An 18,498-nucleotide genomic window follows, 5' to 3' on the forward strand; every position below is an offset into this window, starting at 1 on the left:
GCATCATAAATTATATTGTGTATCTTAACCTTTACATTGCTTGAAGTGCATTTCTTTTAGTCTGATAGTTCCATGGTAATTGTTTCTGCAGGATTGTTCAAATTGTTCTTGAACAGAATTCTGACAAAGAACGGCCACTGCAAGCTAAGATCATTAGGCTGTATGCTCCTTATTGGTATTCAATTTCTCGGTGTCCCCCTCTCAAACTTAGGCTTCTAGATATCAAAGGAAAGAAACATATGCAAAAGGTTGGTAATCCATTTCGTTCTACAAAGGACAATGAAACTATCCTGGAGGAAATAACTGAAGAGGAAATATATGAAGGTCATACAATTGCTTCGTCTTTGAAATTTAAATTGTTGGGCCTTGCGTTGTCCATTGATCAATCTGGACATGAGCAATTTGGACCTGTCAAAGATCTTTCTCCCCTTGATGACACGGTAGATGTCTATGTCAGTTTTATATTGATCCATTATTGGTCAAGAAATCCTGTTGAGATTTTCTCTTTCCTTCTTTTTTAGGATGGGTCTTTGGATCTCTATGCTCAGGATGGTGAAGGCAGTTGTATGCGGATTTTTATTACAACAAAACCATGCCTATATCAGTCTGTTCCCACAAAGGTAAATTTAATTATTAGAGATTCTAATAAATCTTAAGATTGGTTATTGACCCTTTTTCCCTCTTTCCAGGTAATTTCTGTCCGACCATATATGACTTTTACCAATAGACTTGGTCGGGACATATCCATTAAGTTATGCAGTGAGGATGAACCAAAGATCCTTCGAGCATCTGATGCAACGGTCTCATTTGTACATCGTGAGTCAGAAGGACATGATAAACTTCAGGTTAGTGGAGTGTATATTGTAATATCATTATCTTTATAGAAACATATGTACCAATGGTCCTTGTATTTGTATCCGTTGTTTTGGAAAATCAGGGACATGTGACCCCAGAGTCCCTGACATGTCCTATGTGATAAAAGTTATGAATTATAGTATAAAATATGTCATATTTGGAGAAGCAAAAGCTACATGAAAGCCAGATAGATTAATTTAGGCTTCGTTTGGTCGTATCCTGCCCGAACTAGAACCTTTTCTTTAGGAATCATGCTGGACGTTTTTTGTTTCGGTTTACATAGATGAATGTCCGAGCTTTCATTTTATGCATTCTGAAAAATTTATTTATTTCTTTTGGTTCCATTGTTAGGTTCGACTAGAAAATACCGACTGGTCATTCCCTGTTCAAATTGTAAAGGAGGACACCATTTCCCTTGTTTTGAGGAAGCATGATGGTACTCGGACATTTTTAAGAACAGAGATTCGGGGCTATGAAGAAGGTTCACGATTCACCGTTGTATTCTGCCTCGGATCAACCAGTGGTCCCATCAGGTACTTGCATCATGTGCTGGTAAATATTGTATATGGGCTAGGATGTATGGTGTGTATTATGGATCCTAACCCTATATATATGCATACATTTATATTCTCATGTTTTGGTTATGTGCTGATAAATATTATATATATATATATATATATATATATATATACACACATATATATGGGTTAGAAGTATGGTGTGTATTATATATATCCCCGGATCCTAACCCTATATATGTGCATAGTTGCATACATATACATTCTCTTTGCAGGATGTACGGTATGTATTAAGGAACAGACATGTATGGGTATTGTCAAAATGTTGGCTAGAAGGCTATCGATCAATGAAATATGACCGAAAAGATCGCCAAATGGTCAAACGATTTAGGATTTGGCTGATTTCCTTTAGTGATTTAGAAACTGGACTATTCAAATTATTGACCTCCCAATGATCCCTTTCAACCATTTAACTATGGTGATCCCTCTTAAGGAGGTTGACATGCATACATGCACATTGATGTACACACACCTATTCACCGCCCCATTCTTAAGTTTTAAGGATCACTGTGCACTCCACAGTGTGATCAAGTGATCCGAAGTTTAGTTTTTCGATCCCCGCTCGGGGATAAGCCCTTGCAAAAACTCATATAAGTCGAAAATTGTTACACTATTTGATTATCACAATGAAATGTCGTAGTGTTATCAGACACATTGTGCTAGTTTATTTGTTGTGTTGTAGTTAGATGGCTAAATGATTTGCGATTTCGTTGAACTTTTAGCAGTGATGGTTGGGCCCACTTGAGATCTGTTTTAGTCAATAGCAAAAGGGCATCTCTTTTAAGAAAAGGGTCGTGTGTGTGTGTGTGTTCTGTGATTGTGTGTATATATATACACACACATATATATATATGTGTGTGTGTGAGAGAAAGAGAAAGAGAGGTAACTTAACCTTTTAAAGCTTCATTTGAGCAGAATTGAGAACAGAACAGTCAGTAAAACAATTAGAATTCGCCAGTCTGCTTTCGGTGAGGATGCCTGGATTCGCCTAGGGCCTCTTTCAACTACAAATTTTTCTTGGGAAGACCCTTATGGCCAAAAAATCATGGAAGCAAAGGTTGACAGTGCTACAATTGGGCCTTGGGAACTTGATTTGGAAAGGACCGGGATATGTTATGAAGATGAGGGACTTGAATTACAATTTTATGTTATGGAAGTTGGTGATATCAAGGTAGCTAGGTTCACAGACACCACAACTTCTGGGACAAGTTTGGATTTGCAAATTGCTGGAAATTGGAGGCATTCTCAAATGCAAAACACCATTCAAAATAATAGTGCCTCGCCTGTTGAGCTTATAATTGAGTTTGGAATTGTAGGGATCTCTATTGTTGACCATAGACCAAAAGAGGTCTCCTACTTTTATTTTGAGAGAGTCTTCGTATCATATTCGACCGGTTATGATGGTGGTACAACAACCAGGTAAGAGAAGAACCTTCGTATACTCCTATATCATTTTCTTAAGGATGTCTTTCAGCTGTAATGTTATGTGAAGTTCTGAACTTTCAACTATTCTTATCACTCATTTATCTTATGCATTGAGCTATTAATGACATTAATTAATGAGGACTAGTGATTTGTATTCACCTCACTTACGAAACCGTTAAAACATACTAGAACTATGAAGCAGTTTAAAAGAATTGTTTCACTTGCATGCCTAAAAATAATTGTATGAATTGCCTATTTTTAGTATGTATAAATCGAGGACCAGTTTGGTATTGTCATGACTATTAAATAGAAGTAAAACCACTGAATATTTGGTGAATTATAGCTGTAAAGGTGGTGTTGTGAGTATGGAAGTTTGAATTAAAAGACCTAAAATAAGTTTTCATTCAAATTTCCTGCAAACCAAGTTCTAGGGTTTATATTCAATAAAGTTATTGTAGACTAAATTCTGGCCTGTGAAAGCAACTGTTGCTTCTTAATTTTCTGTCAGGAGACTCAGAACCCAAGTTCTTTAAGCTAAACACTGTAGTTTGACCTTACAAAACTCTCTGAATATGTGATTCGTTATCTGTGTCAAATGTTTACTATTGAAGCACATTCATTCTAACTCCGTGTTTTCAGATCCATCCTCACTCCAATGTAGCTTTTCTTATTAAATAAGATGCTTTACAATTACACTTAACATTTGTGTCTCTCTGCTAGGTTCAAGCTCATACTGGGTCATCTGCAGTTGGACAACCAGCTCCCTCTAACAGTGATGCCAGTTCTGTTGGCTCCAGAAATGAACTCTGACATGCATTATCCAGTATTCAAAACGACTATTACAATGCGCAATGATAATAGTGACGGCGTCCAGGTGTACCCTTATGTTTGTATACGGGTAAAGCCTTTTTACATGATGCCTAAAATGTATGTTATCAGTCGTAACAGTGAGAAGTACCTAAGCTCTGACCAAAATTTGTGATGACATGATAGGTAACCGATAAGAGTTGGAGGCTTAATATTCACGAACCGATAGTTTGGGCTTTGGTGGATTTCTACAATAATCTACAGTTAGATCGTTTGCCTAAAAGTCCTAGTGTCACAGTAGTTGATCCGGAAATACGCATTGAGTAAGTATCACAACTTCTGCTTGTGTGCAGAAAACTGCAATTCATTGGATTTGCACCAATATAGTTATGAGCGCTGAAGAGAGCTGTTTTTCCTTCACCAAACAAAAAAGAAATTGTAAAGGGGGAAAAATTGACCACCACTGCTTTGTCCTTATTTGGCGGTTAAGCTCATATTCTAAGGCATTTGGCCTTCTTTTCATTAATCAAATATGGTTCATTTGTTATCTGCAATAGCATTTATTCTGTTTCCTTTCTTTTAATATTAGCCATATGAGACTTACATAGAAGTTTTATAATTTAGAAAAGATATAAGTAAACATTGATACCTTACGAATTCCATCCCCCTTACCCGTTGGGTGCTCTTTCTCTCTCTCTCTCTCTCTCCCCTCATGTTCCCGTAATATTATCACCCAAATATTTGAATTAGTGGCGGTATTTTGGAGTTGTATGTGTGGGACGTTGCAGAAGGCCTGCAAACTTTGCAAGTGTCCACTGTTAGGGAAATATGAGTTGTGAACTATCAGGATTAAATTTGTAACTTGATTTTGGGATAATAGTTCTATTTCCTTAACTCTCTTTTTTCTGTTTTTCTTTCCTTTCTTTTCAGCCAAATAGATGTTTCAGAAGTTAGGCTGAAGGTGTCATTGGAAACAGCACCAGCCCAAAGACCTCATGGGGTTCTAGGAGTGTGGAGCCCCATACTATCAGCTGTCGGAAGTGCATTCAAGATTCAGGTGAGCCCCATACCTTGTCTGGATGTTTAAATATGTTTTATCTGCAAAATAGTATCACTATTCATTTTATTTTGATGGGTGGTTCTCTATTCAGATGCTATGATTTTGCTCTCCAGTCTCTCAAACTTATAAATAGTCTTCATATGTAAACTACAGAACATATTTCCAATCCATCATAATATTGAGATGAGGCTATAGTCATCACAGTAATATGTCGTTGCTGCAGGTGCATTTGAGAAGGGTGATGCACAAAGACAGATTCATGCGGAAAAGTTCCATTGTTTCTGCCATTGGTCACCGTATTTGGAGAGATCTGATCCATAATCCTTTACATTTGATATTTTCAGTCGATGTACTTGGTATGACAAGTTCAACATTGGCTTCTCTTAGTAAAGGGTTTGCTGAGCTGTCAACTGATGGACAATTTCAGCAACTGCGTTCGAAGCAGGTAAGGTTTCCATATTAACCAAGAAATAAAAATTAGTAATGCAATGTTATGACGAAAGGCTGTTTTTGAAATGGTTTCAGGTGACGTCAAGGAGAGTAACTGGGGTGGGTGATGGAATTATGCAAGGTACAGAAGCACTTGTGCAAGGTGTTGCCTTTGGGGTATCTGGAGTGGTGAATAAGCCTGTCGAGAGCGCAAGACAAGATGGTGTTTTAGGACTAATTCATGGGCTTGGGCGTGCTTGTCTAGGAGTGATAGTGCAACCAGTCAGTGGGGCATTGGACTTCTTGTCATTGACTGTTGATGGAATTGGAGCAAGTTGTTCCAAATGTTTAGAGGTTTTCAATAGCAAGACAACCTTCCAGAGAATTAGAAATCCCCGAGCAATCCATGCTGATGCTGTGCTTAGAGAATATTGTGAGAGAGAAGCTGTTGGGCAGGTAAATTTTTACTTAAATTCAGGATCAAATAAACTATTTGCTTTGGTTTTCCTGGAAGTGTGAGTGAGTAGGATACAGGATGCATAAGGGGATGGTAAAAGATTCAGTTTTGTGATTTTAAGTCTTCATTTCAATTGGCACAATGCTGAGATTCTTGACATACACATATCAAATACGAATCAAAAGTATATGTTATTTATTAGCCTTCTACTACAAATGTTTGTGAGGCTAGGGGTAATTTTGTTTGACACTGTCACATTCCTCACACCAAAAAGTCGTCGCTATTATCTTAATGTATAAGTCTTATTTATTTATTTTTTACTTTCTTTGTTTCTTTTTGGCAGATGATTTTATACCTTGCAGAAGCACATCGGCACTTTGGTTGTACTGAAATATTCAAGGAGCCATCAAAGTTTGCTTTGTCTGACTATTATGAAGATCATTATGTTGTGCCTTACCGACGGATTGTTTTAGTGACGAATAAGCGAGTCATGCTGCTTCAGGTTAGTCAAGTGGTCTTGCAATAGCTGTACTGTGCCCAATGTTTTTTTAAAGCTTGACATTCAATCTTTTTTCTTTGCTTCCTAGTGTTTGGCTCCAGATAAAATGGATAAGAAACCTTGCAAGATCATGTGGGATGTACCTTGGGAAGAGCTCATGGCTGTGGAGTTGGCAAAAGCAGGCTGCAATCAACCATCTCACTTGATCCTCCACCTTAAAAATTTTAGGAGATCAGAAAATTTTGTTCGGGTGATAAAGTGCATTGTTGAAGAAGTTCCGGGAAATGAACCCCAAGCTGTTAGGATCTGTTCCATAGTACGTAAGATGTGGAAAGCATATCAGTCGGACATGAAAAGCCTAATGCTGAAGGTTAATACTGTACATGAAGATTAGTTCTTCTAAAAGGTAACATATACATAATTCTAATAGGATTCACCATTCTCAGGTTCCATCAAGGCAGCGACATGTGTATTTTTCCTGGTCTGAAGCTGATGGGAGAGAGCACTGTATACAGAACAAGGCAATTACTAGACTGAGAGAGCTTCCATCATACAATTCTGCATTGAATGATAGATTTGTTAAACACAATATCAACTTTTCTAAGATTTGGAGCAGCGAACAAGAATCCAGAAGTCGATGCACGTTGTGCAGAAAACAGGTGATTTATTGTTCACGTTACCTTGTTTCCATTTTTAGTACTTTCTTGTTATCTGGTCAAGATTTGGCAGCTTATGGTTTTGTAGTCTCAGATGAATAACTGTTTTATATATTTAGGTTCCCGAAGATGATGTAATATGTAGCATTTGGAGACCCATCTGTCCTGACGGGTAATTATGATCGATTTTCTACTTTCTATTTTTCTTGAAAACATTAATGTTCATTGCATTTTATATTTTGGTCTCCGACTTCAAATGCATCTTTCTATGTATCAATCAAAGAGCCTATAAATTCACGTGAATGCTCTGTTGCATCAGTAAGAGGCGCTGTTTCTTTTTCTTTTTTTCCTAAAATATTTATCTGCAATGTTGACATTTACTGTAAAAAAAAACCGCAAATTTCTACCAAGACATGATTAGCTAGGATACTTTTAAAGGCTATTTGTTATTGAACTTCATTAAGTTGCAGAAGCACTGTCACATTCTTGCTCAACTTAAAGGGACCCACTGGCATGTTGAAAAGTGCTGTTCCTAGACGTTTCTCTAGCTGAGCTAAAGCTTATGGTATATCGCTGGTTTAATGCCCTACCCTTAGGGCTCCATCCTATTCTCCCCCAATCAAGGGAGAAAAAGTTGAGAAACAACGAAAATGGCCATATATGGTTCTCTTTAGCCTTTTATATAATGTGATTTACAGAAAAGAAAAACATGTCTCAAGTGTTTCTGCTAAGATGAAAATATTTTTTTATACCCCATATTCTAATGAAAGTAGAACCGTGCTTCAATTCTCTTATTAGTTCAACATTTCAGTCTCCTGAAATTATGCATTTCACTACGAGATGCTACTAACTTGCTCGTTGTCATTTTGAAAATTGATGAGTGGTTTTTATATTTTCAGCTATGTCTCAATTGGTGATATTGCTCACATTGGCAGCCATCCTCCAAACGTTGCTGCTGTTTATTGCAAGATTGACAGATTGTTTGCACTTCCAGTTGGTTATGACTTGGTAAGAAGTTATAATCACCAGTAGACTTATATCCTAGTTAAGTTAGTCTATGAGGATTAATAGAACTTTTTAGGTCGCATCTTTTTTTTTGTTACATCTGTGGTTTGCCTTAATGGCATGTCTCTCAATAAGCTCCTGAAAAATGGAGACGAATTGTTGAAGCTCAGTGTTTTCTTGTTCCTTCATACAAATTGTAGATATTGATGATCAACTTAATCATCATCAGGATTCAGGGGAAAGTTGTATGTTTTCTTTTCATATATAACAGGCAGATCACATGTGGAATAGTCAAGAGCGTTTCATTTTTATTACATAATAACGATTGGAATGAAAGTAGGGGATATTGGAATTGTCATCATAAACCATTCACTCATTTTCAAACTGCTTTTAAACCTTCTAATCTTGATCTAGCTCATGGTTAAGTTTGCAATTTTTGTCCTTCGTTCATATATTGATAACCTTCCTTTGTTCATATATTGATAACCTCCATACGTACATATGCAGGTATGGAGGAACTGCCGGGAGGACTATGCAGCACAGGTATCAATTTGGCATCCTCGGGCTCCAGAAGGATATGTGTCTCCCGGATGCATTGCTGTGCCTAGTTTTATTGAGCCAGAACTTGATATAGCATATTGTGTGGCTGAATCACTTGCTGAAGAGGCAGAATTCGAAGGGCAAAAGGTTTGGTCTGCTCCAGATTCTTACCCCTGGGCGTGTCACATTTATCAAGTCCAAAGCGACGCACTTCACCTTGTGGCTCTAAGGCAAACCAAGGAAGAATCTGGCTGGAAACCTATGAGGGTTATTAACGATCCTCGGCCTCTATTGGAATCACTAAAAGAGAACTGAAATGTGAGTTTATATTGTAAAGGCCTTTTCCAAATTTTGCTGGTGAGAAAAGGGCTCTAAGGGCTCTATCATGCATACAAAATTCCGTCCTTTTACAATGCTTGCTGTATAGCATATCGTCTCTCGTATAGCGTTGGATGCAATTTGTATCACCATTGTTGATGTTCTGCCCAAGGTGCTAATTATAGATCAACAGCTTGTGTGTGTAATTTCATTGTGGTAATTAGAATCAACGCCTGGGAACCAAATATCGTGTGACTGCGATTGGATTCTGGCAAGTCAAAAGAAAAATTTATACTTATATGCAGGTCTGGGCTCTGGCCTTACCCTTTCTTCTCTGCTTATTTTTCAAGTGAATGAGCAATTCTCTCTCTATACAAAAACGAATGTGGGAGAATAAACTATCAATTTAGACCTGTCGTGTAATGTGGTTTTACAATAGTACAACTAGCGTTATTCTTTTTTTGTCAAACGATAGATTTGTTAGATTAGAGAGCCGACTGGATTCAAATCCACACCGTGGTGCAAGAATAACATTCCTCTCCACCAGGGCCACTTGCGTATAACTAGCATTATTCATTAATCCTACATACTACACTGTTTTGTTAGCCCATTATTTGTTTCATTATTTTGTTCCATCACAAGCTTTTGTGGGGTGTGATCAGTGATCAGTCTTTTAAATCGGATGAAATATATGGTGGAAACCTACTGGCTGCTTCAACTAGAATGCACACCTTCATTGTGAAGGCAACTTGGTAGTCAAAGTTTTATGGAGTTAAGCTCTAATCCAACCGTTTATTTATCGAAAAGTTAAATCGAGATGCCAACTCAGTAACTAATTTTTTTGGTAAATCAACGACCGGCTATAGTTTACCTCCAACTCTGCGGCCACTACTAGATATTCACAGGTCAGGTGTATTCAATGTGTGTTTCAATCCTCAAATAGCATCTTTTGAAAGAAAAATACCCAAAAGTCTCTAAAAAATATTTTCTTTTATTTTACTCTAATTTTTTTTTATAAAATTGTTATCACATATTTACAAATTTAATTTACAATTGCGTAGATTTGCATAAATGAGGATAATTAGATTGACTTTTAAGGTTGTTAATTAGGACATAGGCCACTTGTGAGAGGTCTTAGGTTCGATTATCGCCAAACGCAAATTTGAACCACATTATTGTTAGTCTATTATGAACCTAACCCCATCCCCTCCTCTTTAGTGTAAATTTTTTTTTTTTTTTTTGGATACAAAAGCGCAAGAAGATTAGAGGGAGTCACCCCTAGAAGAACTAGACCCTAGAAAGTCAAATAACAAAGCCCTAGACTCAACAGCGGGACATGACCTATCCCATATGTGAAGGTTGCCAAAATGGAAGCCAATACTCGAAACAGCATCAGCCACAAAGTTTGCTTCACGCAATACATCTGATATCTTCAATGCACCACTCTTAAGAGCAAGGAGACCCCAATCTTCTAGCACCAGCAACCACAGGCACACCACAAACCTCTCCACCGAGTCTTTGACTGAGCCATCAATGCAGAAACCCTCCCTAGGAGGCATCCATCTAATGATTCTTTTACTATTATTTTTAGCAATACTAGGGCTTTTACGTAGTCTTTACCCAAACTAACGGCTAAAGGACCAACTCCAGACGGGTAAGGTTTAGCATTATGGAAAACAACGTGGTTTCTCATTTTCCAGATTTGTCAACAAACCTATAATCAAGTAAATTAAGGTTTTGATTAGAAGTTGGAGGGTTCCCCATCGAAAGAGAACCCCAAACCTGCTTAGCACAGACACAAAGAATAAATAAATGATTCTGGTTCTCTGGGTTTGTTATTGCACAACGGGCAAATATCTTTGATTGTATTAATGAATTTATGAATTCTCTTTAACAGCTCCATTTTGGCATTGTCATTAACAATTGGGAAGCCAAATTTAACGAGGACCTCTCTAATATAATCCCAACTTAGCATATCGTAAGCTTTCTCCAATTCTAGCTTAACAGCCATAGCTCCAGTTCTACCCTTCATGCGTTTAAAATTGGACAAAATCTCATGAGCTATAAGAATATTGTCCTGTATGGATCTGTTAGGAGCAAAAGCTCCTTGGTTATAAGAATTACAAGTGTTAAGAAATGGTTTCAATCGATTAACCATAATCTTGATAATTATCTTGTACGTGACATTACAAAGATTAATTGGTCTAAAGTTTGAGACCGTTTCCGGATTATCAACCTTAGGGATTAAAGCAATATTCGTATGATTAATAAGCTTGAGACTTGACCCACTGGTGAAGAAGTCCCTGACCAAATCGATTACCGAAGGTCCAACAACCTTCCAACATTTTGGAAGAAAGCAGCATGAAAGCCACCACAGAGGGTAGCATTCTGATCATCGCTTATACATGGTTCAATGATATCTGTAAAACTTGTGTTCAAAGACCTATTGCTACAGGGACGGCCAGTAAAACGCAGTTTAAAATCCTGCACAAACACCTGCTCCATTCCCTCACCTTTTGTCCACCATATACCAGAATTATCTCTAATCCTAGAAATGTCATTCCTTTTTCGTATAATATTAGCCATAGTTTGAAAGAATTCTGTATTTTTATCACCAAGTTGGAGCCAATTCGCTCTAGCCTTCTGGGCCCAAAAAATTTATTCATCTCTTCCTTAGAGTAGGTAATAATGTTTGTTAAAAATAAATAAATTATAACCTAGCATATATATTTGTTATCAAACTTGACTGATATCCACATATATGCATACTAATTGAAGTTAAGGATTGACCACATTAAGAATGATTATATTTGGTACTAGTTAGGTCTCTTTAACATATCAAGATCCACTATGCATGCATTTTTCATTCTCAAATTTTTTCTCTTTAAACATTAATTCTTTAATTTTTTTTTTTTTTTTTTGGTCAAACGATAGATTTTATTAGATTAGATATTAGGTTAGTCATCGACGGAGTTTGAACCCACGCCGTCATGCAAAGACTCAACACCTTTTCACCACTATGGTAAAATGTCACTTGCTTAATTCTTTAGTTAGCGTATTAAGTTTCATATATCGAACACTATTATAATAATTATTGACCTTCTTAAATTATGGTAATATATATAGTAGATTATTATTAATTAGGTTAGCTTAATTAGTAGATTCTGATTAAATTTCAAATGTATCTTTCATGGTAAATATTACTGATATTTTTGGACTACTTACATATATCGTTTTTATGTATTTCAGATTTGATATAGACCAAAATCCTTTTTTTTTTTTTGGACAGTTGGAGGTGAATTCTTGTTGTTCGATGATTTATCAAAAAACTAGTTAGAGACTTTCCATCTCAAATCAGCTTTCTGGTAAATCATCGATGCAATTAGAGCTTGATTTCGTGTAAAAGTTGATTCTCAAGACCAAGCTTCTTAAGTATTGAAGATGAATTTTAGTTGGTTTGCGATTTAGCAAAAGGGAATTGTTAGTAGCACTTCAAAAATCTCATTTTACACTCTTCACAAATGTTTTTTTCTTTCTATTATAGAAAGTTTGGAGTGCAAAATGAGATTTTTAGAGTTTTAATAACAATTCCCTTATCAAAATTATTAACATAATGTATCTTTGGTATTCTTGTACTTCACTTATCTAACTAGAGCTCAATTTTTCAGGAAGCTATGACCAAACCATGAGAAGATTTCAACTGCGTACTAAACCCTGATTCAATACATGTGCTTGAAATTAATTTTGCCAAAAAAGATCAATGAGGGGTTAGACTGATTCTAATAATAAAGGATACAAACTGATTCTATATATTGTTTCGAAAGTGATCCATAAAAAATGGTCAATGAGGGATTGAGTTGATGGAGCATATTAATTTCTTTGTGTAAGTTGGGCTATGTTAACAAATAGAATTATTATTAGGGGTATGACTAGTATTTTAAAAAATTGTTTTCATGTTTTTTGGTTGGACTTTAGGTATTTTTGTGTTTTTACTCTTCTTGAAATGTATAAAAACTAGTAGTTACTCAAAATATTGTGTATATTTTTATCTCCATATGTAAGGCTCCCTTCTTTTAGTTTTGGTTTTTTATTGCAAGTTAATTTGTTGCATGATTCCCGACTAAGGCATGACAGATATTTTTGTGTTTGTTTCTTTTCAAGTCGGCATTTTAATTATTCGACTATTTTCGAAGTTACACTAAATATGTTGCATGTGACACTCAAGGGAGAGAGGCTAAAAGCGGTTTCAAATAATAGAAAGTGTTTCTGTAAGAGTTAGAAACTCCAAAGATGATAGGTAGGGAGAGGTTGAAATGCCTCTAAGTCTTTCTAGTTCCCGAAAGAATGGACGACCGTAACAAAGTCAAGAGCTAGTCTATTTTTCAGTAAAGAGAAACCCTAATATATGGGAAAAATTGTCCCCCCTTTTTTTTTCTTTCTGCTCATTGTTTACACTTGGTTGTGAATTTTCAACCAATTGCCTATTAGTTAACAAGTCCCTTTTGGATTTCAGTTTCCTTGTAATTTGTTGGGGTTCTCCTCATGAATTGAGACAAAGATGAATCGGATATGAGAAGTGAGAACGTCGAAGAGATAAGGTTTTCGTAACCTCCACAAGAATACTTATGGTAGACTTGTTAAGTACATGCCCGCACAAATCGTCACTTTGAAAAGAAAAACAAAAAAAAAAACAAAAAAAACAAAAATCAACATAAAGATCTTCAAGATTCCAACTCATGTTTTCTATTTTGGACCAAGTGCAGAGCGCCTTAGCGATTCAAAACTATTATTGAGGACATCATATTACTTTCTAGACCTTGGCTCATGTATTCCGAAAGGCAAATTTTTTTTGTTGATGTCGGTAGAACACTCCAGTCATAATACTTATATTTGGAATGTCTCCAGATTCATTTAGTTTGATTTCATTTTACACCATCACCACCACTTCCGATCTCACATCTATATTATAGTATATCAAATTAAACGGGTCTTAACGAGTACCTATTAACAACCCAATAAATTAATTTGCTACCTCGAGTTTGGAGCATTGCAGATATTATTATTAATATCCAATAAAGTAAATATTTCTCATTAAAACTTCAGTCGGTCTATGAAAACACACGCAACATGTAGAGGTTATTTTGGGAGGTGGATTGTCTGCTCTCCTATTTCGATATTTTTCTCATCCCCTCCTGTTTGTGTGGTCACGGTTAAGCCACATCAACATTTTATATTATTTTTTTTATAAAAATAATATAAAAAAAAGTAATAAGAATATAAAATGTTGACTTGACTTAACCGTGACCATATAAAACAGGAATTGATGGAAAGAGTATGGAAATGGGAGGGGAGACAATCCACCTCCATTATTTTGGTTAATTTGAAACACAGGTGGGAACTAGGATATATGTACACAAATAGATATACGACTCCCATCTATCATCCATGCAAACGCGGCATTGGTCGAAAAAAGCCAAAAATCCTGGAATGGGACATCTTCTCATCACGGGGTTGCCGGTGGTGCGACTTAGGATGGGAATGGCCGTATACGCCTCCTTTTCACATCTACCAATCGCGTGATGAGTACAGACAATGCAATTATGAGAGGGAGGCGTACGTGAGCGGCCAAAACTTTCCCAAAAACAATAAAAAATGTGGAGTCGTTAAAGCGATTAAGTTTGAATACTCCAGAGTTGAGGGCTTAATGGAAAGACATAAAATCCAAGACAAGTGAAAGCAGCCAAGACTTTGTTAACCACATGCTCAATTGCTAATGCCATTCCCAGCCAAGAAAACCTTTCTTCGTTTTTTTTTAGCCGAGGGATATTGCTGTTAAGTTAGAAATTAATTTGCCACTAACACAGTTCGAACCTCCGTCATCATGCAAGAGCATCATTCTTGTCCACCGCTGTGGTAAAAGGCCACCTGCTAGCCAAGACAACTTATAATTCCTGAGATATTTTTTATCCACAAAAATGCGGTGTCGTCTAACACACATAGACCAAACACAATCCTAACACAACCCTAGCCAGCTTGTTTGTGGGGTTTTCTCCACACTGTTCAAAACAAAACCACCCAATGCTTATCACACCAAATTATAGATATAGGCCCGACGTTTCGTTTCTTTTTTCACAGATAAACAAGCATTTGAAAAAGAAAAAGAAGAATAGAATACCTACATATATTCGTTCATGTTAGCCAATGTTTTAAAAGGCTAGGGCGAAGGTGTTTATGGATAATCCCGCCCAGGTGAAAGTTTTGAGGTGTATGGTGAAGCCTTAAGGGACCTAAATAATTGGGGACTGTTGTGGGTATAATTCGGGACAGTTGTGAGTTATTAAAAAAAAAGGACTATTATGGATTATATAAAAAATAATAAACTTGGCGAAAATAACGTTGTTTTGGGCCAAGTCATTTAAAAAAAAAGAAAACTAATGAAAATAGATTGAAAACTTTGAGTTTTAACTATGATGACAAAATAAAGGGTAAAGTGAATAGTATCAAGATTGATTTTTTAGTGTAAAAATGTGGTTTTTCGTTAAAATGAACAGTACTGTAAGTTATTCAAATCGCTGATGGATTTGGGAACGCCCAGTCAACTGCCTTCAGCCGTCTAGGCAAGTTTTCACCTACTCCCACTGGGCAAATGCGTTATCACTCTTGCCTCACATCCGAAGTTGCCTACGCATGCCTCATATGTTTTTTTCTTTTTTTTTTAAACAAACAATATTATCTACACAAGCATGAGAATTAGCTTAACCTCACAATGAGCTATAAAAAATGTGGTTCAATTTTATCTTTGTCGAGAATCGAATTTAAGATATCTCATTTATAAGAGAAGAAGAATACCACTATATTGTGGTACTAGGTGGTCGCTTGATGCTAGCAATTACATTCTAGATCTTTAGAAGAGTGGTATGGAGCCGCATTTCGTTATTAACGTACAATAAAAAGCTTAAAACATGCACAACCAAAACCATACAACTGTTCATAAACAGTTTGACGTGCTCAGGCAATTACATTCTAGACAAGGGAATCAATTGAAACAAAAGCTTAAGTTCCATCACTTCACGCGGGTTTAACGGTAAATGAACAAAACTTAGATGCAAAACACGGAAAATGACAGATTTTGGTCTCAAAATATTAGACGAGATGAATCATCGGTTGAAGATCTTTTCATCTTTAGAGAGAGGAGCTCAAGATATTTCAAAATATCACAAGAGCTAGTTCAAGATATTTTAATCACATAAGAATATCCAATCAAGATTCATGCATGAATGCTTGCAGCTTCAAGTGTGTTCAGCATACTAAAATATCTATAATCTATCCACGTCTTATGACTAATATACCCTTGAAAGTTGGTCCATAAGTCAAGGCCAAAAAAACAGGGAAACAAAACCAGTACAAATTAAAGGTGGTTCAAATTTTTTAATCAGTTTTAAAATTTCAACCAGAAAATTATAGTAATAGTCCCTTAATTGAATTGGAGCAATAGTCTTTTAATTTCAACCCAATTGGAGCATTAGTCCTTTAATTCATCAAAATGTGCATCTATGATCATTTTCGTCAATTTGGTTAGAACTTCTGTTAAAATGACTTATGGTTGAAGAACTATTATTATAATTGGATTAAAATTAACGGATCATTTCTCTAATTACGTTAAAGTTGAGGAACCACTCCAATTGGATTAAAGTTAAGGACAATTTTGACTTTTGATTTCTATATTTCTCCCTTAATTTAGCTTCACGTGCATGACATGTGACTCATTTTGATGGAAGTTCTGACGAAGTTGATGAAAAGATCATAGCTGCATGTTTTTATAAGTTAAGAAATCAATAACTATTAATTTTTAGTTAAAACACCATTACTTCAATTCAATTAACGTTAAGGAGATCATTGATACAATTTGCTTCCAATGTAAACGCCAAAGTTCCTTGTAACCTAAAAGAAAATTCACATTTTCCTGGAAATTGTCAGAATGGAAGAGGTGTAAGTGTAACCACGTATACAGAAAATGACTTTGAAAAAGTGACCTGAGTGAGACCAACAAATAAAATAAAATAAAATAAAATAAAATATGAGCTGAGCTGCTTTGATCTCTTGCAGTTTTTCTCTTTTCAACTGGACCCCACCAAACCGGCCATTCCTCAAGAGGGAATTTAACGCGGCATTGGTCGAAAAAAGCCAAAAATCCTGGAATGGGGTCTAGGGGTGGGCGCGGTGCGGTTTGGTGCGGTTTCGAGTGAAACCACAACCGAAATAGAAACTTTTTGCGGTGCGGTGCGGTGCGGTTTTGAAGCCAAAATCGAAATGAAACCAAACCGTTTGGTTCGGTTCGGTGCGGTTTCAAACGGTTTCGGTGCGGTTTCAAACGGTTTCAAGCGGTTTCAAACTTAAATACAATCCCCCAAAACATGCACCCACTCTCTGCGACCAAACTCCTCTCCTCTTTCCCCAAAATCCCAAAATCACGCCCCCAAATCTCTGCGTCCAATATGAAAATGTATGTAAACCGAAAGTGAGAACCAATAGCAGAAATGTTCTAATCATGCAGTCTAAGCCACTCAGAGTTCGCCATCACCATTCTTTAACGCAAAATCTCATTGAAAATGTATGTAAACGAAAAGAACACCATTTTCAGCTACAACCTTACAAATGCAAACACATAAATGGCTTTGCTGCAGAATTTCAGCTGAAACTAACAGAGGCTGGGCAAATATAAACAAACAAATCCAATCTCAACCTCTCTCTCACCGGAACTCTTCTCTTCTTCTTCCTCTCCCTCCCAGCCGTCCTCCTCCTTCAAATCCAGCGTCTGCAACTCACCAGCTCCGTCCTCCTCCTCCTTCAAATCCAGCTTCTGCAACTCACCAACTCCGTCCTCCTCCACCTTCTCTGTCGAATCCAGCTTCTGCAACTCATCAGGTTCTTTATCCCCCTCCTCCACCGGCTCTTTCAAATCCAGTTTCTGAAGCTCGTCGAGGACCGCATGATCTAGATCAGACGGTGTGGGATCGGGATCCGGGGAGGAAGGCAGAGACCCTTGGTCGGAATGAGCGTGGTTGGTGCTGGGGGTTTCGGGATTTGGGGGAACAACAGAGGTTGCTTCAGAGAGTGCCATTCTCCCTCCACATTTCAAAACCCTAACTTTTTCAGATATGAAAATGAACTGAGTCTATCTTTGACCGAGAGGGAGAGAAAAATAGAGTTGGCAGAAGCAGTCGCTCGCAGGCAGGCAGGCAGAAGCAGTCGCTCGCAGGCAGGCAGGCAGGCAGAAGCAGATGCAAGCAGGCAGTCAGGTGACCAGGTCGCAAAGGCAGATGCAGAGATGCAAGGAGGCGGCGCAGAAGCAGTCACTGAAAGTGCAAACCCACTCGGTGCAAACCCAGAACCGCAAAACCAAATGTATAAGTATAACCTAGTTGAATGAACTAAATAAAAAAAAATTGCGGTTTTGGTTTCGGTTTCGGTTTCGGTGCGGTTTTGAAAACCCAAAACCGAAACCAAACCGTTTTGTGTGCCGCGGTTCGGTTTTGAAACCGAAACCGTTTCAAAACCGCAAAACCAAACCGTTTGGTGCGGTTTGATTCGATTCGTGTTTCGGTTTCGGTTTTCGGTTTCAAGTGCCCACCCCTAATGGGGTCTTCTCATCACGGGGTTGCCGGTGGTGCGACTAGGATGGGAATGGCCGGCCGTATACGCCTCCTCCTCACATCTACCCATCGCGTGATGAGTACAGACGATCCGATTATGAGACGGAGGCATACGTGAGCGGCCAAAGCATTCCCAAAAAAAAAAAAAAAAATACGGAGTCGTTGAAGCGATTAAGTTTGAATACTCCACAGTTGAGGGCTTAATGGAAAGAAATA

General features: G+C 37.2%; 1 protein-coding gene across 2 annotated transcripts in view; it reads left to right on the forward strand.

The window, feature by feature from the left end:
- The window catches only part of LOC103437031 (uncharacterized), a 42,911-nt gene extending 33,984 nt beyond the window's left edge, over positions 1 to 8,927 (forward strand). For both annotated transcript variants that reach the window (XM_029104500.2, XM_070823973.1), the window contains 16 exons: positions 92 to 440; positions 522 to 620; positions 690 to 845; positions 1,207 to 1,388; positions 2,349 to 2,852; positions 3,579 to 3,756; positions 3,852 to 3,988; positions 4,596 to 4,722; positions 4,949 to 5,170; positions 5,251 to 5,610; positions 5,955 to 6,113; positions 6,199 to 6,480; positions 6,557 to 6,769; positions 6,886 to 6,938; positions 7,666 to 7,774; positions 8,279 to 8,927. In XM_029104500.2, the coding sequence (XP_028960333.2) occupies positions 92 to 440; positions 522 to 620; positions 690 to 845; positions 1,207 to 1,388; positions 2,349 to 2,852; positions 3,579 to 3,756; positions 3,852 to 3,988; positions 4,596 to 4,722; positions 4,949 to 5,170; positions 5,251 to 5,610; positions 5,955 to 6,113; positions 6,199 to 6,480; positions 6,557 to 6,769; positions 6,886 to 6,938; positions 7,666 to 7,774; positions 8,279 to 8,626 (3,478 nt within the window). In that variant the 3' untranslated portion in view covers positions 8,627 to 8,927. The remainder of the gene's footprint in view (positions 1 to 91; positions 441 to 521; positions 621 to 689; positions 846 to 1,206; positions 1,389 to 2,348; positions 2,853 to 3,578; positions 3,757 to 3,851; positions 3,989 to 4,595; positions 4,723 to 4,948; positions 5,171 to 5,250; positions 5,611 to 5,954; positions 6,114 to 6,198; positions 6,481 to 6,556; positions 6,770 to 6,885; positions 6,939 to 7,665; positions 7,775 to 8,278) is intronic.
- Positions 8,928 to 18,498: the final 9,571 nt, after the last annotated feature.

Source organism: Malus domestica, chromosome 06 (genome assembly GCF_042453785.1).
Source record: "Malus domestica chromosome 06, GDT2T_hap1".
NCBI lineage: Eukaryota > Viridiplantae > Streptophyta > Magnoliopsida > Rosales > Rosaceae > Malus > Malus domestica.